This window comes from Brassica rapa, chromosome A07 (genome assembly GCF_000309985.2).
Source record: "Brassica rapa cultivar Chiifu-401-42 chromosome A07, CAAS_Brap_v3.01, whole genome shotgun sequence".
In the NCBI taxonomy this organism is placed as follows: domain Eukaryota; kingdom Viridiplantae; phylum Streptophyta; class Magnoliopsida; order Brassicales; family Brassicaceae; genus Brassica; species Brassica rapa.
In genome coordinates, this window is record NC_024801.2 from 18,442,897 (window position 1) to 18,467,734 (window position 24,838).

At 35.8% G+C, this 24,838-nt stretch overlaps 4 protein-coding genes and 1 non-coding gene across 6 annotated transcripts; 1 reads left to right on the top strand and 4 right to left on the bottom strand.

Annotated features, from left to right (window-relative positions):
- Positions 1-45: 45 nt before the first annotated feature.
- LOC117126959 lies at positions 46-233 on the bottom strand. Its single transcript, XR_004449720.1, has one exon. It is a non-coding gene; the product is annotated as a U2 spliceosomal RNA (small nuclear RNA).
- Positions 234-1,757: 1,524 nt separating this feature from the next.
- Positions 1,758-6,031, bottom strand: LOC103830121 (transcription factor bHLH60). Its single transcript, XM_009105828.3, has 6 exons — positions 4,505-6,031; positions 4,299-4,418; positions 4,152-4,217; positions 3,145-3,213; positions 2,935-3,006; positions 1,758-2,204 (listed from the first exon to the last, which is right to left on the bottom strand). Exons 1-6 carry the CDS (start codon positions 4,961-4,963, stop codon positions 2,022-2,024), a joined length of 969 nt encoding a protein of 322 aa, XP_009104076.3. The 5' UTR covers positions 4,964-6,031; the 3' UTR covers positions 1,758-2,021.
- A 3,015-nt stretch (positions 6,032-9,046) lies between these two features.
- On the bottom strand, positions 9,047-11,047 carry LOC103830122 (SUMO-conjugating enzyme SCE1). Its single transcript, XM_009105829.3, has 5 exons — positions 10,788-11,047; positions 10,615-10,698; positions 9,649-9,801; positions 9,447-9,560; positions 9,047-9,363 (listed from the first exon to the last, which is right to left on the bottom strand). The coding sequence occupies exons 1-5, from the start codon at positions 10,854-10,856 to the stop codon at positions 9,301-9,303; spliced, it is 483 nt and encodes a 160-aa protein (XP_009104077.1). The 5' UTR covers positions 10,857-11,047; the 3' UTR covers positions 9,047-9,300.
- Positions 11,048-12,357: 1,310 nt separating this feature from the next.
- Positions 12,358-15,810, bottom strand: LOC103830123 (FT-interacting protein 3). Of its 2 annotated transcripts, XM_009105830.3 has the most exons (3): positions 15,555-15,810; positions 14,990-15,041; positions 12,358-14,919 (listed from the first exon to the last, which is right to left on the bottom strand). In XM_009105830.3, exon 3 carries the CDS (start codon positions 14,900-14,902, stop codon positions 12,578-12,580), a length of 2,325 nt encoding a protein of 774 aa, XP_009104078.2. In that variant the 5' UTR covers positions 14,903-14,919; positions 14,990-15,041; positions 15,555-15,810; the 3' UTR covers positions 12,358-12,577. The 2 variants fall into 2 exon arrangements, with proteins under 2 accessions (XP_009104078.2, XP_009104079.2); XM_009105831.3 differs by lacking the exon at positions 14,990-15,041.
- Positions 15,811-20,859: 5,049 nt separating this feature from the next.
- LOC103830124 (TBCC domain-containing protein 1) lies at positions 20,860-24,770 on the top strand. Its single transcript, XM_009105833.2, has 9 exons — positions 20,860-21,400; positions 22,276-22,416; positions 22,608-22,979; positions 23,072-23,176; positions 23,296-23,436; positions 23,793-23,996; positions 24,096-24,188; positions 24,270-24,381; positions 24,470-24,770. The coding sequence occupies exons 1-9, from the start codon at positions 20,918-20,920 to the stop codon at positions 24,511-24,513; spliced, it is 1,695 nt and encodes a 564-aa protein (XP_009104081.2). The 5' UTR covers positions 20,860-20,917; the 3' UTR covers positions 24,514-24,770.
- Positions 24,771-24,838: the final 68 nt, after the last annotated feature.

The following is a 24,838-nucleotide window of genomic DNA, read 5'->3' on the forward strand; positions in this document are numbered from 1 at the left end:
TTTAATACTGGGCCGGAATATTGTCAAAATTTAACTAAAGATTTGGTGGGTTGAGCCAGGCCATGCTATAGTGCGACGCATGGATGACTCGCGAAAACCCAGATAGCAAGCTATCTTATTAGACTTTCACCCTAAAAAAAATAGAGTTAATATCGTGTGGTCCATATATCAGATATTAAACTGATAAGAACAGATACTACACTTGATCTTAGCCAAAAGGCCGAGAAAGGTATGATTTGCCATTAAGGCTCAGCTTCTTATTTATAGTCCAAGTTATGATCACTGCCTCTTTATCTTACCGATGTGGGACTTAAGAATAGCCTTCTTTCTATAAACAAAGATAAAACGATGACGTTCTGGGCTACTATCTGTTTTACTTTTATCTCAGTCAGTTCCTTTGTCACATTGATCACCAAAAACACAAAGACTTGGTGTGTTGTTAGTCGTAACAAGAGCTTCACTAAGAATCTCAACATGTTTGGCTCATATCTTACATTCACTACCAGTGCAGTCTTCACTAAGAATATCAACATGTTTGGCTCATATCTTACATTCACTACCACTGCAGTCTTCACCTATTTGCTCATTTTGCTGCTTCACATTGTGTCTCGAAACTGGTGATACCAATACCTTGCCGATAACAAATGTACGAGGAGATTCCAGTTCGTCAAGCTGCTCATCGCTCGTGTATCCTCTTAGTTGTATCACATGAGTTCCTCGGTATTCTAGAGACGTCTCCTCCTACCTCTACAATTCTCTCTTCTACATTGATTGATGATGGTGGAACGTATGAAACAGGTGCTGCATTAAGGGAAGCTAACTCATCATAACTTCTGCTGCGAAATACTCTGACGAGGACGAGAAAAAAAAAAAACTCTGACGAGAAACAAATAAACAAAAGGGTATAGTGAGTGCAAAGAAGATCACAGAGTTAAAGAAAAAGGATTTGAATCTTGTTACCTCGGCGTTAAGCTTTTATAGGACACTTCCAAGGGACATGATCAGGACAAAACTCATCAGGTGTGAAGTTTAAGAGTACCCTTTTGCCGATCTACAAGTGAGAGATTGTAACATTCAATAAACTTTAGTATCCTCTCATGTGAAGTGAATATACATAACGATCTAAAACATGTTTATTGATGTTGTACCGTGTTTTAAAGCTGTCTCCCGGATCCAAAACTTAAGTCTCCAATAGGGATAGGCAAAACTTTGTAATCTATAATAGGATCGGAGACAGGACCGTTGTTCAGAAAAAAAAAAAAAAAAGTATCGGAGACAGGACCCAAAGTATAGCGTTCGAAATTGTTTTGATACAGAGGTCTGTTCTGAGATAGAGCGAGATCTCTAGAGAAGCAACTTCTCCAACCTTATTCAATGCATACATCTACTGACATTCAGAAACTGGAACGTCAATTTTTTTTTTAAACTTTAGGGAAAAAAAAAACAATTTTCCGCTGCCGGGCTTCGAACCCGGAAAATCTGTCAACGAGACAAGTTTTAACCAGTGTGCTACAGCGGATCTTATGACTAGTAGGTATTCTTGAATATATATAAATTAAAACGTTCCGTAGAGAATAGTTCAAGTTATTGGTTATGCAGTGGAGACAAGTTTTATTAGATGTCCACCAAGCCATTCTAGGTCTCTATACAAATTCCAAAGTATGAAAGCATAAGAACCATAAACCACCAAACACTAGTTCATTGATTGTCTTCAAATCTTTAAATTGCAAATTTTTACATATTTCTTTTGGGTCTCAGACTTCAATCACATGTGCAATTAGATGAAAAAGTAAATACTACACTGGGAAAATCTGGTAAAAGTACGAAATAATCATATACCACCAGTTTTGTCTCTCTGAATGAAATGATTGATACCTTCTTAACAGATATCTATTTGTATACAAAGCTTACACGATATATATACACATTCATAATCTATTATCGTTTTTCCCCAAACTTACAACTCCATTTTAACCTGACTTGGGTGCAAATTAGCAGAACCCACCATCAAACTGTTGTGGTCATTGGCCATGATCTTGATCCTCTTCTTTTCCCCAAGCCCGCTGGTTCAAGCCATCAAAAGGCCATTGTTGCGGTTGTTGCAGTTGCCGGTGATGATAGGACTGTTCGGTCTCAGTCACTTGATGCGGCCAAGCAACCTGCATTGCTGTACCGTTGAAGCTCCCATCCATTAAGGAACCGTTCTAAAAAAGAAGCCAAACCCGGAAAAGATATCAGCTCAGGGATCATTCATTCATAGACATCTTAATCTAGTCAAGGAAGTCAACTCTAGTTGCTGTGTTATTATAATGGTAAAAGAACAAGGCTTAATGAGAGGGACCCCTAGCTATTTATTGGTATGTAATGTACAAGCTGTAAGCAGAAAGAGAGAGCATTTATTAACGTTAGATAGAATCCACAGGTGACTATGAGATTATATAGGTGAAAAAAGAAAAACTATGAAACAAACAGATCGTTGGAAGAGACCCACAGACATTACTGAGGGATAATTAAAATAAAATAAAAATCTATCAAATCTCATCAATATACACATCTGACATGAATCACAGACGACACAGAAAGGTTTACTGAACAATGGTGGTCCGAGTTCTGGCCCACTAAGGTGTTTGTGTGCTGTAATTTTGCAGAGTGTGCGTGGGTGTGTGTTGTGTATTTATTTTCCTGAGTTTTCTTCATAAGACTAGACGTTGAACTTCCTATGCCATGCTCTAAAATGGTCTGAGTTTAATGTTTGTATCAATAAATAACCTAGAAGCTACTAAAAGAGGTATAAGAAGGATGTAAGTATTGTGTGAGAAACAAATGCTTATGCATAAGAAGGTCTGAGTTTCCTATGGTTTACTCAAATGAGAAACAAATGCTTATGTATAAGAAGGATGTAAGTAGTATTGTGTGAGATTAGAAGATACTTACTTCTGAAGCCAATATAGTGTCTAGATTAAAGTCGACTCTGGGGTTTACTGAGGCAAGTCTCATTGATAGCATCTGTGGAAAAATACAAGTTACAATTTGATGAGATTGTGCCACACATTTCCAAACTGTTTTGAGTTGACCTTTTGGCTGTGTCTTTAAAGGCTATTGTACAATATATAAAGAACAAAACTGGACCACGGAAAGTCTCACCTCTACTTGACGTTGTAAAGACTGGACATGGTTAATGATTTCATCCAGCACCAAAGCTGTACCTTGAATCTGCAAGCCAAAGACTTTCTGGTAAGCTTAGGATTCATATTAGGTTCACACTTGCTTTCACACAACCAACACCTTCCTAAGCAGCTACCTATTTGTTAAAGAGTATTCAATATTTCAAAGAGAAGAATACTCCAAAAAACATGCAAGAGGATGACCCTATAATCTAAGTTAAAAATTTACCAAGTTTCAAAAGTAACTCTAGTGGTGGTTCATGGAACAATCAATCAAAGTCCTCACAGCTCACCAATAAATACAAAACAAAACTAACAAACACTGATGTTTGCATAACATCATCTCAATCCATCTCACCAATAATTGCTGCTAACTTCTAACACCAGTTGATTAAATTAGCTGTCTAGGGGGAGTGTCACATCCATGTTTCCAACTAATTAGGTATGTGTGGGGACTCAAAGCAATATCATTTTTTGTAAAGGATCTCCGAAGAGTCATTGTCTTAGATACCTAACGTGTTAGAGACGATACTACCCCTTCCTCACCTTCCACACCAAGCTTGCAACTTTCTTTTCCCACTTATCAACCAAAAGATGGACCCCAAAACACACTTTGATCCACCAAAACCTGTCCCCTAAACCCAAAACCTTAATGGCACATTACAGCTAGCATCCCCATTTCTAAAGGTCACATTCTCTTCATTAGTATAATACTAATCCATCAAGCTCAATGAACACACTTTGTGAGAAGAGGAAAAAGAATTCGATAAAAGCCATCTCCAATCATCTCCCTGTGACTATTTTTAACCTTAAATAATAAAGTTGAGATATTTGGTACACTAGAAAACCACTTTTCTTCATAAAAATATATATAATAGTATATTCTAACTTTTTAAGGTGAATCTATTAAGGAAATATTATGTGGTTAAGCACCAAATGATTAAGTAGCATGTATGTTGATTACACGCTAATATCTAAGAGACAAACCTTATCACAGCCTGGGACAAGTTCTTGTAACAACTTCATTCGTGCATTAATCTTCTCTCTTCTTGCCTATAATACAAATGTTTAGTGATGAATTAGCGATTAATCAGCTGATTAAGATCAAAACTTTGTGAAAGATGCAAAAGTTACTCGTTCTGCTAAGCTATGGCTATCGGTTGCTTGACCACGGCGAGCTCTAACATGAACATAAGGCAGCTTCTCGTTCTCTTCAGAGCTTTTGTTCTTCTTCTTCTTCGTCGAGCTTTTAGCCTAGACATGTTATTATTGGACATGAATCACTCACTGTTCTGGAAACAAATGTAAAAGAAAACCAAAAGTGTGTCTGACTCTCTCACCTTCTTGTCGGAATCTTTCCTCTTGCCAGATCGACTGTTCACGGCTTGAGATGAATCGGTCTCAGCAGGCTCGGTTTTGACGCTGGAGTTTGAAGGTACCGAGCTCGTACCGGAAACGTTACCGTTTTGCTGATGCTCAGTGGAGAAACGAGCTGCTCGCTCCATGAGGAGTGAGTTAGAAGGAAAAGTCAATGTCCCGTAAGAGTGAAGCGGCGGTGTTGGAGCGATTCCGGTGACGGCCGCCGCTTGAGAAGAAGAAGACGGCGAATCAGTGAAACGGAGAAGGTTTACGGCTTGTGTAGGCGGAAGCTCAAGCAACGCCGTGAACCCGCCGGTGTTCTCCGGAGGTAGCGCTAATTGTCGAAATTCATCTCCGAGATGAAGCGATTCAAGCCCTGTAACTTCCCGGCACCGTTCACCTCTGTCGGATCTAGCTCCAAATTCTCCGGTCAGATCCATAAACGGAAGCTCACCGCCTCAATCTCAGAAGAAGGAGAGAGAGGGTTGAGTAGATAAAGGTTTGAAATTTGTCAGTAAGCGAGCATATATCGCCGGCGAGGAAGGTGCGTCAACGGCGGCCAAAGAGTCTGAGAAGTTCAGTCTTTCTTTCTTACAGAGCTTTCCCCAAGAAGGTATTGTTGTTTTTAAGAGAGACTCTGTTTCTCTCTCTCTGTCTCTGTCTCTGTCTCTGTCTTGTCTGAGAGATAAAAAAAAAACTCCGTAGCTAATTTGAGTAGGGACGAAAGCAACGTTAGCTAGTGGAGAAGAAGACACTGTTCGATAGAGATAGAGATAGAGAGAGAGAGGTGTAAACCAGTTTTTGTTATCGTACCGGTACCGTACGGTACGGTTTTTAACCCAAGAAAAATTTACTTTTTTTTTTGTTGGATCCTGATGGATAATTAGTTGGCCATTTTGGGCTTCACCATGATTACAATTTTTAATACAGAGATTGAACAGCATGCCTATGCCTATGCGGGTGCTATTTTTTTCCTTTTGTATAAATTGATTAAAAAAAATATCATATACTTATATTTTATATGTGTCGTAATATAATTAATTGTAAAAGTTTTTAAATATTTTTTAGGTTTTTATATATTAGAACGGAGCAAGAATCAAATAGAGTAATATGATTACTTTGGTTATTTGATTATTTTTAGATTATTTTTAGTTTAAACTTAAAATACCCGAACTGAATCGGTTAAAATTGTTACTTTTATTACAAATGTCCAAATCGGTCTCAAATACATTAGTTTTTGGATATTTGGAGATTTCTATATATCAAAGCTAAACTCATTTTGACTTGGAAAGACCCGATTCAAAATCCACATGAAAATTTTTAATATCCGAATGAAACCTAGTTTCAAACAAGTATGAAAGCTTTTTGAAATTTTTTTTTTTAATGGCAAAGCCTTATGTATTTTGATTTGAACACTCTTAAATTTAAAAGATTACGAAACTTAGTTTAAGTGTTAAGAAAAATTCTCCGATTGATAGTTAAATTTGCAGCACATGAAATAAACAACGATTCAAACATTCAAGCTGATAACAAATAAAAAGTTAAGAACACAAATATTAGAAAATTGGAAAATGGTTTATGATTTTAAATCGCTTTCATCACTTCTTGGTGCATAAGGTCGGTGTAGCAGTAGTAAAGTCTCAATCAATTTGGCATTTCAAATTTGGCAACGTTACTTACTCTCAGAACGTCCATTGCTTCTTTAGAGTTGAGAGATCGATGTGTAGACTTCGTAGCCAATTATTTTACCAACCATGACATACGTGATACGTACAATACAGAATGTTATACGCATTCATATATTTACATTATGGTCGAATATATATATATAAGATATGTTGAAGTATACACGACACTTTTTCTGTTTTTATTTGAATTCTAGAGGTCAAACCGAATCTGAAATATGCTAAAGTCTTTATCAATGTGCAGAATAGACAAAGACTGATCATAAAAGTTTAAAGTACTTATAAAATGCAGTTTTCTCGAAACATAATAGTACACTAGGTATTTTGCCCGCGATGCGGGCTTAAACATTTTCATAAATTTTTGAAAAGTTCTTTGTACACTATATTCATTACTAAAATAAATGTTAAAATAACTCAATATTATATTTTTAATTATATAATTAAAAAAATTATTTGATTAAGATTTAATTATATAATTTATGTTTTTAGCGTTTACTAAAATATTTTTTTCAGATAACAATACAATATATATATATATAGAAATTATCTTTTTTATTATATTTTTAGATTTTGGATAATTCAATATTCTATTTTTAATTATATAATTAAGAATTTTATTTAATTAATATTTAGTTATATAATTTATGTTTTTAACTTTTTACTTATAGACTTTTTCAGATAACAATACAATATATATACAGAAGTTATCTCTTTTTTAAATTATATTTTAATTATATAATTTATGTTTTTAAAGTTTTACTAAAATATTTTTTTAGATAACAATACAATATATATATATATATATATAAATTATCTTTTTTTTAATTATATTTTTAGATTTTGGATAATTCAAGATCTCTTGTAATCAAAATTATGCTGTTGGGCAAAATGGGATTGCAAGATCTCTTGTAATCAAACTTTCATTGCATTATTGCTAACGATATTTACATTTTTGTCAAAAAAACAAATATTAGATTCTTGGTTTGTAAGAGTATCAGTATTATGTAATATCTTCTCAAAGTATCTAATAGGTATATTATTAATAATTTAATATAATTTAGTTAATAACTAAAAAATGAATATAGAGTAACATATATGAGAAAATGACTAAAATAGCACTAAACCAAGTTTTTGTTCCCAAAGTAGCACTCAAGGCTCAAAGTCACAAAAATAGGTTTCATTAAAGAGGTAAATATACACTTATACCCCTTGGGTTAATTAATCCAAACCTTATGGTTTAGAGTTAAGGAGTGGGGTTTTGGAATTAGGGTTTAAAATTTTATAAAAAATAAATACTAAAATAAAAAATAAAAATTTTAAAAACAGTTTCAAAAAGTATTTTTAAATTATAAAAAGAAAATTTGAAAAAAAAAATAAAAAAAATTTCAAAAAAAAAATTTCAAAAAAAATTTATAAAAATTTCGAATCTGAAAACATGTAATCTGAAACTATAAAAAAAATTTCTTTTTTTTTTTATTTTTTTATTTTTATTTTATTTATTTTTGTTTGTTTATTTAATTTTAAACCAAGGGTATTATGAATATTTTACCCTTTAATGAATGTCATTTTTGTGACTTTCTCCTTCTAGTGCTATTTTTGAGACATAAACTTAAAAATGTGCTATTATTGACAATTGCCCTAACATATATGGAGAGAATATTTCACAACTGTTTTGAGGTTTTTTAAAAGAGCTTCCGTTTCAGAACATATATCTCCGCTTTGCGTATGAGTGGCTCAGTAACATCTATGGCCGTTCCGGTAAAGAGGGTTTTGGTTGCTTCGAAGGGAACTAACGGCTTCGACAGCGCAATGACATGATGTAGCGAGGGTGAATTGAGAAGTTCGGTTTCAACTGTGCATCATGTCTTTTGTGGTTCTAGTTAAGCTTTTAGTTGGTTTGATCCTTTATGCTTAGGCTTAGCTTTCTAGCATTGAATCGTTGTTGTGTTGTTTGTTCTTGTTGTTTTGACTTGCTTCCCATGTGTGGGCTTTAGATTCTGCGGACTTTCATATCGTCCACCGACTTAAGTTTCGCGGGGTTTGTATACCACCATCTTTGTAATTGTGTTCAGCTTGTGGGCTTGTACATTGTCAAATCGTTATAATATAAAATTCTCAATGCTTGTGGGCTCTCTTAAGAGAATTTGTTCAGTGTGATACAAAATTGTTGTTGGTCAGGCCTATTTGGATGAACTAAAATGACTAAACTTTTGAATAAAGAATTAGAATTTTAAATTTGTTATCAGTTTAATGAGATTGAAAATCATTTTGAATAATTTTTTTTTGTTTGACATAGTTTCTTTAAAAAATGAACATACTTGTGTAGGCATATAAACCCACAAACTGTTGTTTGCATAGCATGTTTTTATTGATAATAGAATAATTATATAAAATTTTCAGAAGAATTAATAATAACAACAACAAATATTTCCAGTGCCTTTAGTTTTCGTTATTTCAAGTTGAATTTTTGATAAAGCCATCTGGTTGCATAAAGCCATGGTTCATAACTGTGCTTGCAAGTTGAATTTTTGATAAAGCCATTTTCCAGTGCACGGCTTATCAAAAATTCAACTTGCATATTGGTATAAGTCTTTTGATATTAATTCGCCTCCTGTATTTCCATATATTGATTTTCGATATCAACCATGATTTTTGCTAATTATCTAAGAGTTTCAGAGAACAATTAAAAACACTAGTAAGCACAGTTAAGAACACTTGCAAGCACGTAATTTACGTCAGACAACTATGCAAGTGTGAGAAGTAGTTTTCATTTCCCAAATTAAAAGATTCGCTAGTCTTGAGAAAAATAAGACATCAGGTTGAGCTTGGTTAGAAATGGACCAGACAACATAATTAATGTATAATATACTGAAGCAAACACCAACTGAATCAGTACCAAGAATATTAACAGTTAACAGAGAGAGAAAAAAAAAGATGATTGTTTTTTTCCGAAAATAATAGAGATTCTAGTAGTGTCTCAAAGGTGGCAAAATGAGGAGTTTTCATTCACCCAACAACATTTAAACACAATCACAAAAACCACAAAAGATTCAGAGGTTTGTCATCAGATTTGGTGTTCCCTTCGAAGGTTTCTAGACAATGGGAGGATACTGCTTGGACTGCAGCTTAACCCTCTTCTTGTACTCAACTGCATCCTGCATATTTTTTCATCAAAATTGAATCCCATCAGAATAAAGTTCGCAATCTCTTGGTTCCTATGTTTCATGAGAGACTGTACCTGAATGAAGAGATGGTAACCATCAGTCTGTGCAGGGTCAGCAGGATTAGGCGTGTCAAGTAAATCCTGAATACCGACAAGAATCTGCTTCACAGTGATGGCTGGTCTCCACCCCTATCAACATAACCATATCAACAAAGAACTTGAGGATGGTGATTTGGTCATGGAGAAATGTAAAAGAAAAAAGAAAAAGAGTACTCACGGAATCTTCGTTAAGGATTGAGAGACAGACGGTTCCAGATGGATAAACATTAGGGTGGAAAAAGCCTGGTGGGAATTTGCATTTGGGAGGCTTGCTCGGATAGTCCTCGCTGAAGTGCATCGTTAATGGAAAGAATCCACCTTCCCAATCAGTCTGCAGTGTCAAGTAAATTCTCTATATGAGTAAAATATAGTTCAAAATCAAGAACGTAAGGTTCAGATTATGTCCAGAGTGAAGATAAACAATGTGGTTACAGCAGCTACTAACATTCACAAAGAATTCACCTTCACAATCAGTCTGCAGTGTATTGTTAACTTAGCTATGTACAATACCAAAAAGAATGATTAACGATAAACCAGGTCGAAAAGCTAAGCAAGATACACATCAGAGTTAAAATTCTACGACACCTTCAAGAACACATTTTTACACACCAGTTTAGAACATCAATTGCAAAGAAAAAAAAAACATTTTTTCTCCTGATAAGCATTTACAAAAAAACATAAACGTCCATTCTTATATGTTTAAGCAAAAGAATAAACCATATAAGAGAAACAAACATGAATCACAGAGAAAAAGGGAAGAACTTAACTATACATAATACTAAAAGAACGATTAGCGCTGAACCAGGTCCAACAGCTAAGACATCTTCAAGAACACATTTTTATAACACCAGTTCAGAACATCAAAAGCAACTAAAAAATAACTCTTTTTCTCCTAACCATATACAAACAAAAAAAACAATCTTTCAATTGTTCCATGTTCAAACAAAGGAATAAACCCAAATAGGAGAAACAAACAGCAAATACAAAGAAGAAAGGGAAGAACTTTAAAGACGTAAAGCATCAGAACACGAACAGCACAGACTTAACAGAACAAAACCAGAGATATTAACTACCCTAACTTCACCATTTGCTTCTCTACTAGTAATTAGAAGCTGACACACACATAAGCTGTTTAAACACTTACACCGGCTTTACCAGGGATAGTGCAATGCCAGACCATTAGATTCACAGACCCATCAGGCCCAGTCTCAGGCTTCGCCACAAAACCCTAATTTCACAATCAAAAAGTTCAATCAGATAACCATAAACACATGCCCAAGGATCAAAATTTGAAATTGGAGAAGAAAAAACACGAACGTGAGGATGATTCTTCCTCCACGATTTCCTCTCCTCCGCCAAACGACCACGAGCGATTCCACTAGCCATCTCTCTCTCTCTGCTTCTCTCTCAACAACTCTCTTTACAATCACTGCTTCTCTCTCTCTGAAGCTCGCCAATCAATCTCGCTCTCTATCGCTCTATATAAATCGAAGAAGACGAAGAAGCGAAGTTACGGATTTGCCCCTTAGGTAGTCGGAGAATCGTACGGTCCAGATTTCGCGGCGAGTTAATGTCCTTTCGTCCTACTTCCTTTGCTCCTTTAATTTAATTGACCGGTCAATTATTCTTTTAAATAATAAATAAAAGAAAAAAAGAAAAAAAAGCTTAAAGAAGAAGTCAATGGATAGCGTGAAACCTACGCGAGGATAACCCAATAAAGCTACCAAAAGATTCTCTCCCTACCATAACCTATTAACCTATCCCATTTTTCACGTGGCCCATAAAAGCAACTTAGGGCCCATTTACTTCTTCACCTCCCTTCAATTATTCTCCCTAGTATTGATTCGTGGTGGTGGGTGCAGCATCTCAAAATCAATTTGGTTGGTTATAAATGGTATATGATCAAAACTGATTTGTGAAATGAAATAGTTAGGTAGAAATATAATTTAAGCTAATTTTCTGAACCATCATCAAACCGTTTTGTATAAAAATGATTCTAGCTTATCTTATGTCATGTACCAATTTGCTGCAGTAACATACCAAACTTGTTGTACACTTGTACTTGTATAGTGACCCCCATAACATATCTTTTTGCTATTCGATGTGGTTATTTTTATCATTTGTTAGTATACATAGCTAGAATAGTAATTTATATTTTCCTTCTCACTGGTCTAGCTGGTGCATGTTGAATCCAATAACACTTACAACTGTTTTTTTATGAACAGTATTACATAAGTTTGTTCTACTTGAAAGTTCTTGTAATCACTTTGTGTTCTTAATCTAAAAAGTTTCTTGCGTTCTTAATCTCCTGGCGGTAGGTGCAGAATAAGCATCTCAAAACAATTTGGTTGGTTAAAAAGCAAAATAAATGGTATACGATCAATACTGATTTGTGATGTGAAAGAGTAGTTTTTTGGTCAAGATGTGAAAGAGTAGTTAGAAAAATAATTTAAGCTACTTTTCTTAACTAAAACGTTCAAAACAAACTTTTTTGTATAAAATGATTCTAGGTAAAAAGAAATATGTATCAATTGCTGCAGCAACATACCAAACTTGTTGGACAGTGACCCATAACATAACATACTATATCACTATTGGTTGTGGTTGTTTCCAATTTGTTTTGTTATACATAGCTAGATTATCATGTATTCACCATCTCACTCTTCTATTTGATGTACTGTATATTGTTTTCAACTAAACCAGTGTTTTAATGTATTAACATAACTTATTCTACTTAAGGTTTTTTTTTTTGTCAACCTGCTTAAGGGTTTAAGTTTCACTTGTAATTACTCTGTTTCCAATTTCTAAGACAAGTGTGAGTAAATAAAAACCAGAGGCAGTCTTTTTTTTTGTCAAACAGAGGCATAGTCTAACTAACCAAAACAAAGAACATCAAAATCACACAGATATTGATTTACTACAATCAAACAAAAGTCTTGATAATGTTATAAACGAAATGAAACATGATAATAACCACCAAGATAAAGATTCATGACACTTCAACAAAAAACAAATTAACAATTCTAGAGGAAGTTTCTTCAAGATGAGAAGGAAGATCCAAGGGAGAGAGAGAGAGAGAGAGAGGTGGCAGTTTATCTTTGAGCTCATCAGAGCATGCAATCAGTTCTTGCAGGAAGCCTCCTGAAGAAATTGAGAGGAACTGACGGTAGCCTGTACCTAAACCTTGGATGTCTCAGCACATAGATCCCAACCAAAAGAGCCACAACCTGAAACGGAGTCACATAGAGAACAACTGCAGCAATCAAACAGAACAGAACAAACAGCGCAGTTGCACGCGGATCACGCCAGCTCAGCAGAGACTGAAGCCTTTCTCCTTGAGTTGCAAGATCACCAACCACAGTCTGAATCCTCCCAGCGATACTCCTCAGCCTATCATACCTCATCCTGACAATATCAGAGGGTCTCGAAGTAGGGAAAGTATCAAACTCTTCGTCCAGCTCGTCAGGGTGAGCTGAGTCAGCGTGAGAGAGACGCGTGTCCATGTGCGGAGGATGCCTCGGTCTCCAACGGTAGTACCAAACACCGATAAGGAAGAGGTAGAGGAAGATGGTCGGCAAGATGAGCTCAGGGTAGAGGACAAGGATGATGAACAGGAGATGGATCAACACCGTTGTGATTGGATTCTTCCAGTTGCAGATCTGTTCAAACCACTTCCCCACTGCTATCAACCCGCTCAACACCCCCATGATCCTGAAGAAGTTCGCTTTGCTTCTCCTCATGCTCCACATGTGAGAGCCAACATCAAGCATGTACTCAACCACTTCTTTCCTTAGAGGCGGCTCTGCTCTTGTAAGCCTCATTGACACAATCTGAGTCGCTTGGTGCCTCAGGTTATCAAGCTGGCTAACCGTCAATGGATGGATGTAATGCATCTTAGGTAAGAGAGGGAGTGAGTACATATGCATCATGTTGAGTAATGAAGAGCAAGTGAACCTCACAGCTAAGTGGATCTCTCCCATCTTCTTGACTCCGTTAGGATGAAGCACCAAGAGAGGGTATGAGTGCGTGTAGACACGATCAGTTTCCAGAGTAGAGAGCCGGATTCTCACCTTACCAACTCTTGAATCCTTTCCTCCACCGTTCTTCTCACCTCCATGGAGATGGCAGTTATCAAAGACCCCAACGGTAACAACTGTGCACGGATCAAAAACCTCCCAAGTGTATTGCTCATTCCACCTCGGTGTAAAGCTGTCGATGATAGTCCTTGTTCGAATCCACTTCTGTCCATACTTCGCCACACAGTACGCATCTGTAGTTCCACGACCGTCTTTAGCCTTCATAGGCATCAGACCAGTCGCGTTAAGTATCCCCAGCTCCAACACACCGATGTTAGGCTTCCAGAGCTGCTTAGCCGTCGGTCTAAGATCACTGCTGTAATGCGTAGACTCATCAAGAACGTGGTATCCTCCTTCCAAACATATCCTCATGTGAATCTTGCTAGCGAACTTGATCTCTTTCTTCTCTCCATCGACCATGATATGCTTCTCGAGGTTATACCACTTGGTGTTCACAGGCCTGTGGTCAAACCTCCTGTCTAGATACTGCAACGGGATCGCGCATCTCCCCAAGACTTCGTCTTTGTTCGGAGCAACTCTGTCTTCAACACTTAAAATCAAAGGCTCCTCGAAGGGCTCAGCTGCTACAAACATCAAGTCTTCATTCCACATGGGGTTAATAGTCCTGCTTTGTGACACTCTCGTCCTCTGCGCTTGGTTCCCCACTATAGCTTTGACGTAAACCTCAGGGTATCTCCCTTTGTCACTCGGTATCAGATCTTGAGCTTCGATTACGTTAACCCTTAGGTACCAAAGTTTGGGAGAGAGGTAAACCTTGGAGCGGATGTTGGCAAGAGCGTCGGTTCCACTAACCGTCGCAGCGTCTGAATGCCAAGCTTCAGGGAAAGCTTCATCAGCTTGTGTACCGAACCAAACAGCAAGCATCAGCTCTCCCTTGACTTTCTCTCCTTTCCTGTCTTCAAGCCTGTACCACTGAGGCGCCAAGGGACTGTCGGGAGGAACTCTCTTAGGCACCTCGTTCAGATCAAACACCACCCGACCAATCAAATCGTCTTTCACAACGTCCTTGTCTTTAACAGTAGCTTCAAGGAAAGAAGCTTGGATCCTGTCTTTGGAGAAAGCGAAGACTTGGTTCCACTCAGGGTTTGACTTCTTCTCGAAATGCCGCGTGGTTCCTTTGTAGTTTCCTAGCTTAACCTCCACGTAAGGGTCGCAGCTACCGGTTAAGTCTTTACCGGGTAACTCCTTGGCTTTGACCACGCGGACGTAGAGATACTGCATCTGCTCAACGAGGTCATAAGTGCTGGTGAGCTTGTCCCCAGTTACTTTCCCACCGCCGAGATGTGGTCTCGTCTCCTTCAAGGAGAAATCTTCAGGAGGTGGTCTCTGCATCATGCTTGCTCCAGAACACACTACATGAAATGCAAAAACTTTTTATTATAACGTTCACATTCACTAGGTAACAAAGATCACTACACTTACAGAGATTAAGTGTTTCAGCTACTACTACTACTCCACTTCAAAAACACTAGATCTGAGAAAAAAACAACACCATTTGAAGAAGAGTTAAAAAAAAAAAAGCTAAGAGAAAGAGTAAAGTGGGAGATAAATGCAGAAAAATAAATATAAAGTGAATAAAAAAAAAGGATCTCGAATAAAGCATCGCATTTTCTAGATCATAAACAACCTCGTTAGCATCTCCGAGACAGAATCTAACGGCACAAAATCGTGAATCTCTTTATTCATCGAAAGAACACAACTTTTGTTATTTAAACATCGGAAACTACAAACCATAAACCATTACACAGAACAGGAGTTACGCTGTCTGATGAATTTTTACTTCAAAAAATAAAAAAAACTTTGAAACTCACAAATCTCTTCTTTCAATTTTTTTTTCCTGTCCTCGAGATACTTAAAACACTAAACGACAAAGTGCAGAAAAATAGAAAATAAATCAACAACCACTAAACAAAGATCTAGAATGCTGAAACTAAATCCATGGAAAAAAAAATGTAGTAAAAAAATTGAAATCTAACTATACACATACCTTAGATCTTCGGAGAAAGATCTCTGGGATGAGAAGAAGAGTTAACTATAAACGATTTTACGCAGGCGATGAAATCTCCATCTTGAATAAGCAAAAGACTAGAGAGAGACGACTAGTAAAGGCAGAGGATAGGCACCACCAGGAAAGGGCAACTTCTTCTAGAGAGAGAGAGAGACATTGAAGAGGAGTGAGAGAGAAAAAGAGGAAGCTTTTGTGCTCACTTGTTTGTTGTCTTCTTCTCTCTTTGCTTTTTCTACAGTTTTCACTTTTTTCTTTTTTTCTTACTGAAATCTCCAAATAATATTAATACAGTAAAGGACGGGGTCCACGTAAAATCACGCAAGACATACCTCTCTGTTTTGAATCTCACACGTGTGGAGACGACGGTTTCGCGTAATCTTTCAACGACGGTCGTATTCTCTCCGTAATAAAATATTAGTTGAACTGATATAGTCCTCGTTATTATTATTTCTGCAGATTATTATTTTGTGTGTATTTGTATAATTGCAGGTTTATCTGATTAAATTATGACACACGAATTAGATAGAAAAATAAAACTTGTTGTGTAGATGAAGCAGAAGTCATTGGATTCCTCTGTGTTCTGCATGCAAAAAGCCGTATGGCTGGACCTTGACTTGTTTTTTCTTTGCTAAATAAAAATGTATTTAGGGCCCAATATTTATCAATGTGTAATTTGTTTGTGAACTCGAATTTATATTGGTTCTTCGATATTTGGTGGTAATTGACGTATTTACATTGTAGTGTCCTAGTTTTAATTTAGGTAAATTAGATGTTTTACTTTATACATTGTTTAGTTTCCTATTATAATTCATTTTTGTTTTGCTTTGTTGAACTGATTAAACTGTAGCAATTATAAAACTAAATACTGTTGTGCTTTACAACTATATTGTGTGCAAAGGATTAATGATAGAAGAAATTTCTATAAGTTTCATTATTACTTCTTTACCAACAAACAAGGTCGCAAGATTACAAATTGTATGATTGGACTAAACCGTGAATCTTAAACATATCTAGATTGGATGGATAAAAGTTGGGATTTTTATAATTTGTTAGCAAAAATTAATTTTATCAATTATTTTTTGTCATTTAAATCATACAAATAATTTTTTTTATTATATATTCATTTTTAAAATCATAATTCATGGTGATAAATATTTAGTCAAAAAATTGATTTTATGTTTAAAGTCAAAATATTAATTTTATAATTTATTTTTATTTATTTTGTATTTAAATTTTATTTCATAATAATTTCAATTGAAAATTAATAAATATTTTAATTTTATTTATAACATTTATCAATATAATTAATAAATATCTAGATTAATTTTGTTTTATTCTATAATTAAACTCAACAGAATCTTGTCAAACTGATTGACTCCGGTCGAACCATATTGACCAACCATCCAACAAATTTGGATTTAGTAACTGGTCCAGTTTTTAGCCAAGTTGTCTTAATTTAGTGATAGACGAGTTTCAACTGAAATTTCTACAAATAGTTCGATTTTCATTGGCCACTTAATCGTGTCGTTTAGATGCATTTGTGTACTTAGATGCAAAGTCTTGTAATTTTTTTTGATATACGAAGTTTTTGGGATCACACAATTATAAAAAAAATATTGATCCTAAAAAACAGTCACGATCAAATGTTTTGTTATCTTTGTGATTCTTGTTTTCACAATTTACCTTAAATGTCTACAATCATAATTACCACATATATATGTATTTATGTAGGACATGCATGTTCTTATCATCTCTAGTGAAAAGGATTTCTCTTTGTCATGTGCTTTGCTGGTCACTACTTTTACTTCTTTACAAAATGTGTTCTCTGTTTATATAAATTAAAGAGACTATTTTACAAAAGAAAAAACATCAAGATTCCTTTAGGTGAACAACTAGAAAAAACGAGGAGTTTTAATTGCATTAGTTTAGTCCAAAACATTAAAAACATTCGGTTCTTTTTTTTTTTTTTTTTTTTTGTCGTCTATCCATTTAAGCTAGATCAAGTGGAGAGCAGACGAGTTGAAAAACATTCGGTTCTGAGACACTGTATTATTGACCAAAAAATACAAAAACAAAGTGATGGATTAAAGATAGACTATAAGTTTTAAAACACGCAAGCGAACTCTTCTAGTAAGGTATTTACTTGATTAGGTATAACTTGAAAATATAAATCATCACACACTTTCGGACTTGTTATTTTAACTACAAGACTATCTTTTTCCAACAACTAAACTGCAATAAAAATAGGTAGTTTACAAAACCAACCAAGCTATATATATCCAAATTGGTACACGGACAAAATGTCTATATCTATGTCTATTTGCATTCGTTCGATATATTATTATTTTTTACTGAACATTTGTTCGATTTTTTTCTATTATCTTACGAAACATGGATTGGGCATCGATAGTAGCTATATGTGTGTTTCTAACCGTTGCCTGTTCCGAATATTCGGTTTGTACTTGTTGTTTTAATTGCTATATTAATACTCCTCGAGTCCTTGGCTCCTTGCTCATGTAAACACCTAAGTCTTTAATGCTTAATGCGTGGAACCTTTAATTGCGAAGAGGCCGTCTTTTCCTCCTCGTTCTATCTTTATGATGTGCGGACCGGTAAGTGAATGCTTCTTCTCCAAGTATTTGAAACAAGTATTTGAAATAGTATTTTCAGTTACAAAAAAAAGTATTTGAAATAAGTTACTAATGAAAAAGTATCTGGTAGTAGTTTACACTAGAAAATAGTATATAGAAAGGTGAAAAGAAAGAACCTAATAATCCACTTTTACAAAAAAAGGAAAAGAACCTAATAGTCCATGCAAAGGACACGTCTGGCTCATGCTGCCCTTGGATTGGTTAAACTTCGTCTTGAAGATTTCCGATCTACCGTTTACCACCAACTATATGGTTATAATCAAAAGTAGGCATGAACATAAAATCCTAAAATTCGAACTAAACCGAACCAAACAATCCGATTCATATCTGGTTCGAAATGTAAAAAAATACCTGAATGGATCGTATAGAATATTAGAAAACATATTTGAACCCGAAGTGCTATTAACCAAACCCGAACAGATAACCTGAAAATCTCAAAATTTTTAAAAACGATAAATAATATTTGAAGAAACCGATTTTAATGTCCAAATTAGTATGCTAACATGTATTTCATATAGTGAGTTCCATATTTATTTTGATATAATATCTAAAATAAGTATTTAAAATCTAAATAAGTACTTTAAATACCCAATTCAACATAAGTAAATATTTTTTTTATGTCATGTTTTAAAATTTTAGATTTTACCTCGGGTTATTCGAACCGATCCAATATAACCCGAATCCGAATGATATATGGTTATTTTATGGGTTTTATGATGTGATACAAATTATAACCGAAACCGATGTGTTTTATCCGAACCCAATCTATACTTATAAATTTACTAGAATAGGATCTAGTGGGTGATATAAATTAGAACCGAAATCCGATATATTCGACGGAACGTCAACGGATGCCCGAACGCCCATACCTAATCAAAAGTAATAATAACTTGAGAAGTGTAATAAGAGGACAAATTTGCTAAAATAAAACCTTTTCTAGATTGGTTGCTAAAACTTTTATAACCAGTTTTCAAAATACTATGCTACTATAACGAGCCATATAACCATTCACATTTGGACAACAACCCATGATTTGCTAAACGGGTTCTGAGTAGTCAAAATACTATTGTAACGAGTCATGTCTCACCATTAATTCACATTTGCTAAATGGGTACTAATGTACTGTTCGTGCGCTCATCGACTAACTCAGTCTAGTTAGAGTTGGACATCGTTACTCGGTATTCACCTTAAATTCGCTACTTGATTCGTACCTGTCTTAAAAATTCAAGTATTTCGCATTGTCAAGACAAATAATAAGTCGAAAATTTTCATTACCTGCAAGACCAAGTCAAATATCAAGTATCATTATTATTTTTACTACTTGATTCGTTACTTTCATGTTACTTGCTCTTTATTACATAATCTATTAAATATTTGTTATTTTCTAAGAATATTTATTTTTTCTTTTGCTTGCATTCAAGATTGGACACAAATACCATATTCATATTATTACTTGTTTAGTATTCGTCTTGATATTTTAAATACTCGTCGTCAGCTAGTCAAGGACTAAATAGTAAAAAATATTAAAAAAATTAGCTATATGGCTTATTAATAGTTGTTACTTTCTTAAAAAAGTTATTTTGAGAATTATATAATGCTTATATATCGAAATATTCTTATATTCTTTATTTGTCTTCTTTATAATATGCACAAATATTCCGTTTAAAGTAATTCATATGTTATTTTTAGTAGAACAAACAAACCAACTGTTTATGTCCATTTCTGATAGAATATTATTTAGTAAGTAGTTATTAAGTACTGAAATAATCCATTTGTACTCGTAAATAACAAGTAGCAGAACAAATCAAGTAACTTGCAAGTAATTTATTTTTGATCAAATACTCGAAATAGCAAATACTCGTTTTTATCAAGTCAAGTGTAGGTTAAAAAAGTTTATTACTCGTGAAAAGTAAGTCGAGCATCAAGTACATGCAAAATAGTGAATACTCGTTTTTATCAAGTCAAGTTCAAATTAAAAAAAATATTACTAGTGCAAGGTAAGTCAAGCATTAAGTACACGCAAAATAGTGAGTATTTGCTTTGTGTCCGCCCTAAGTCTAAGCTGATTAAGTATGGTAACCTATAATCTTAAAGTTGATTATGTCCACCAATACGTCTTATAAACATTTTTCTTAGTTTAACAAGTGGAAATATTATTGATTGCAATGCCAGTTATTTTCCTTTTTGATCCGGTCTGCTGGAATTTTTTCTTTTTCTTTCCCATAAACCTCCATAGACCTTAAGAGAAGAAATGTTTGACAACAAAAAAAAACAAAGAGAAGAAATATAAACATGATTTTAGGTAATAAAGTATTCACTGTCTCTTTATTAAACTGCTAGCTATAAGTTTATGAACAATGATCACCTTTTACTTTTTGTAACAATCTTTATCACCAACCAGTTCTCAAATAAATAAAAAACAATCTTTATCACCAAACTAATTTGCAATAATAGTTGCCTAACAAAGAAACTAATAAAAATTAAATGCGGAATGCATTCATCGCTCGTCTGACGTGGCATTCCTCGGATCCAAGGTTAATGTACACGTAAATCCAACGACCAGAAAAGAAGGCGTAGATTAATACCATACACGTGCGCGCAGTATATCACACACTCTCTCTCCTCAACCTCCTTGAATGCCATTATTCATCACCCAAAAGAAAGAAAGATCTGCAAACTCCACGACGAACCATGACTGACGAATCACCACCGCCTTCGACCCCCGACCCGGAACCCAACCCGAATCCGAGCCCACTAATCCATCCACGACGCGTCTCTTTCGAGCACGGACTCCTCCCGATCCAAAAACTCGTCTTCGCCGACCCGATCCAAACCCTAGCTCCCGTCAAGCAGAAGCTAACCGAATCCGCCTCGAACAACCGCGTCGGATCGGCCGCAATCGCCGACGTTCTCCAGATCTCCGGCGACCATGCGCGTCTCGTTCTCGAGACGCTCGGTTCGGTGCTTCATTCGGAGTCTGATCCTCTGGTTGGGGCTAAACCGGAGGAAGTTGATTCCGTCGGAGCTGATTTGAGGGATCTGGTTTTGTTTCTGTACATTCAATCGTATAAGAAGTTGCTGCCTAGGACGCATAAGGACTCTGCAGCGGTGGCTGATGTGTGGCCGTCGACTTCAGCTTTTGATGGGTACTTGTCCGCGTTATCACCGATTCAGGCAAAGTTTCTTACTTTTTGTTGCCCTTCTCTAATCGTACAATGTGGAGAAAGTCATATTTAATGATCTATTTGGTTCGTGGTAGCTCTAGTAACAGGATTAGAGAATCATTTTGTTTCATTTTGCATTGAATTCAGTTATGATTTTGCAAGGCAAGTTAAAAAATTTTGGTTTGATGAAACTTAAGAGTTATGCAAAGTTGGAAGCTTGGGTGGTTGTGTCATGAATAAATGTAATGTTTAGATAGAAGTTCGTAATAATTTTCAATGTAGAAGATGTTTGCATTCTAAATGGATATGTACTTTTTTTTTGGTCGACAAAATGGATATGTAATTATTGCTTCAAATACATGTTAGTTACACCATTGTATTCGAAGCCACATCAAGTAGGCATTGCTAATGTTAGTGTTGCTGAATAGCTCTATCAAGCTCTTATTGTTTGAAAGACACCCTCATGAAATGATTTTTGTAATATTTACCTGTACATTTGGGTAACCTGATTATTATCATCATCTCGTAAATGACAGTCCCTTTTCTTTGATGACTCTGGTGCAATTTTTAGTGTGCAAGCTGAAATCAAACAGTGCCAGCTTGCTGCGTTATGTGGTTTCAGTTCTGTTTCTTTTTGCTGTATTTTATTATGGTTGGTCCCATCCACGTGGTTTATTTGGTGATGATCCGACATGGTTTCTCGTAATTTGATTTTCAGTATCCGCTCCTGTGGTGTTCTCACTCTTGTTTGTTGTAGGGCTGGTATATTTTGTCTTTTAGTCATCTAGTTTTAGTCTTGTCAGTGTTTAATCATTGAATTATTGCTCTTCGATTCCATAACATGGGTCTAAAGTGTTAGTTATATTTCCTTTTCATCCTTTGCAGCTTGTTCGCAGCAACAGCCGCAGGTTTATGCCATCGCAAGCAGATGATGAAGCTCATCAGCTGTCATATCTGCAAAAACATTTGGCAAACATCGTCTCTCTCCTTGCAGAGCCCGTGGAAGGAGAAGGAGAAGAATCATTGGTATGTGCTAGTCTTTCAATATATTTTGTCGAGAAGAGTGTTTTGTACAGAGCATGAAAGTAACATCTGGCGTTGGGAAGCTTGGGATAATATTTTTTGAGGAAATGAGAGAAAACACAAGTCCTAAGCTAGATCTTTTTTTCATGATGGTTCAAACTAGTAATCGTTTTGCTTGTTTAACATCCTGTCAGGTTCTCTCTATGGAGGCTTTTGAGCACCTGGGGTTTCTTGTTCAGTTTGGTGATAAGGGATCTGATGTATCTCCACTGAGCCAAGCTACGCCTTTTTTTGCAAATTCTGATCCGGATATGCCCGCTGTTCCAGTCCCTGCTTCCCAAGTGCATGAATGGCTTCTGCAAAACATAGCTTCCGCTTTAGAAAGCATTACTGAGAGAATTTCTGGGAAAGAGAACGGGCCCTCTGATCAAGATGATACGATGTCAGATGCTAGCACTGCTCCGAACAAGGTTGCACCGAGTGGTAGAGGCCCGTGTTTAATCGAAGGTGTCTCCAAGACTTCACTTGTTAAGCAGGCCTCTGATCTTAGGGGTAGATCTGTGAAGGTTCGCTATGAACAAATGACTTTTTTTAATATTGCTGGACAAATAGTCTAACTGGGCACTAATGTCAACTAAAAGGCCTGTGTATTTTGCAGGTTGTCAATTGCCATGATTCTGTCATTTATCTTTTAGCGCCATTGAGGTATGCAACTGTGCATGGATGTTCTGATACGACTATAGTTCTCGGAGCTGTTGGCAAGGTACGGGCACAATACTCCTTTTCTCTTTATCTAGTTATTTAAGGCAACATTTAACTGGTTATAATATCTTCCGACTTTTACTAAAGCAGCAAATCTTATTTTATGATATCTTTTTGCAGGCATTAAGAGTTGAGCACTGTGAGAGAGTTCATGTGATTGCAGCTTCCAAACGAGTGTGCATCGCCAATTGCCGTGAATGTGTATTCTTCTTGGGAGTCAATCAGCGACCACTAATTGTTGGTGATAACCACAAACTGCAGGTGAAGCCTCTCTTTATAAGATTGAGGGTTGATTTACAAGTTTGATATCATGAACAGCAGTGCATACGCAACTACTTTAATGCTGTAACTCTAACATCAGTGAAGAGGATAGACTTGTTATAGCTTAGTTAGGTTAATATGCTCTTCGGACATGTGAACTGAGTTTAATGGAAACATGTTCTAGGTGTTATCTATCTCCCTAATTTATGCTGTTGATAAGTATATTGGTTAAGAAATGTTTCTCTAGTCTGATGTTTGCTTTATAGGGTGTCACAGGTTTCCTTTTACTGTCTGATCAATATCTATTGGTTATAGTAATTAGAGGCTTCTAAAAAATCTGTTTAATTTTGCTCCAGGTCGCTCCATATAATACATATTACTCTCATCTGGAGGAGCACATGAGTGAGGTGGGTGTTGAGCCAACTATCAACAAATGGGACAAACCATTGGCACTGGGAGCAGTGGATCCACATGACTCACTGTCCCATCCTGCCGGCGTTGCTGATGCACAGGCTGAATCAGCTGCTTGTGTAGACCCTGACCAGTTCATTAACTTTTTGGTACTCTTTTTTTTCTTTCTCATCCGACTCTGATAACAGTCGAGTTTTATTCATGAAACATCTAATCACATGTTTACCTGTGGTATTTACATGGTGAAGATCCCAAACTGGTTCAGCGGCGAGGAGATTGGTTCGACTAAAGACAATCCATTTCCATTGCCAGAAGCTTATATGGCAGCTCAGCAGAGAAACGTATGTTTTTACTTTTCTTTTAGTAAGAAATGAAGCACTTGTTTGCATCTCCTTAACTCCCATAATTTTTGATTTCATTAGCTAAAGAACTTAGAAGAAACAAGACAATCGCTAAGAGAAACGCCCCTGGAAGAAAACCGGAAAAAGGAGCTATCGAGCGCGCTCCATGTGTATTTCAAAGACTGGCTCTATGGTAATCAATCCCCACTCAAAGTTTATGTGCATCATGTATAACTAGGTTGTGACAGTCTCTATATTGTTTCTGGTGTGAATTTTGACAGCAAGTGGGAATATAAGGCAACTCTACTGCCTACAAGGTGATTAATAATGAAGAGATCAACCCAAGTGGAAGATGTCTCATTCCTGTAGAGAGCTCTATCGATCATTTTGGCATATTGCTAGTGAAGAAAAGTGAAAAAAACCGTTCTGATTTGTAGTTTGGAACCTATACGCACCACGTAACTTATCTGCACAGAACACTCCCTAAAGCTTTTCCTTTTAGAGTATTATTTCGTTGTTTCTACTTTGGTCTTGTTTAATCTTCGTTCCTTTTGACATTTCAATCCCTCGTTTTTGTCCTCTTTTGAAAATCTCGTCTTCTAGACGGAGCATGATGGCTTCCTTGAACTGTCATAACATATAAAACAAAA

Excerpts from the sequence above, each read along its gene's own strand:
- LOC103830123 (XM_009105831.3), bottom strand. The coding sequence starts at position 14,902 with ATGATGCAGAGACCACCTCCTGAAGATTTCTCCTTGAAGGAGACGAGA.
- LOC103830122 (XM_009105829.3), bottom strand. The coding sequence starts at position 10,856 with ATGGCTAGTGGAATCGCTCGTGGTCGTTTGGCGGAGGAGAGGAAATCG. Across the intron at positions 10,699-10,787 it reads GGAGGAAGAATCATCCTCAC|GGTTTTGTGGCGAAGCCTGA; the intron begins GTTCGTGTTTTT and ends TTGTGAAATTAG. Across the intron at positions 9,364-9,446 it reads GTTACCATCTCTTCATTCAG|GATGCAGTTGAGTACAAGAA; the intron begins GTACAGTCTCTC and ends AAAAATATGCAG.
- LOC103830121 (XM_009105828.3), bottom strand. The coding sequence starts at position 4,963 with ATGGATCTGACCGGAGAATTTGGAGCTAGATCCGACAGAGGTGAACGG. Across the intron at positions 3,214-4,151 it reads TTGTCCCAGGCTGTGATAAG|ATTCAAGGTACAGCTTTGGT; the intron begins GTTTGTCTCTTA and ends TTTGGCTTGCAG. Across the intron at positions 3,007-3,144 it reads CTTTACAACGTCAAGTAGAG|ATGCTATCAATGAGACTTGC; the intron begins GTGAGACTTTCC and ends ATTTTTCCACAG.
- LOC103830124 (XM_009105833.2), top strand. The coding sequence starts at position 20,918 with ATGACTGACGAATCACCACCGCCTTCGACCCCCGACCCGGAACCCAAC. Across the intron at positions 23,177-23,295 it reads TTCTCGGAGCTGTTGGCAAG|GCATTAAGAGTTGAGCACTG; the intron begins GTACGGGCACAA and ends ATCTTTTTGCAG. Across the intron at positions 23,997-24,095 it reads ACCAGTTCATTAACTTTTTG|ATCCCAAACTGGTTCAGCGG; the intron begins GTACTCTTTTTT and ends TACATGGTGAAG.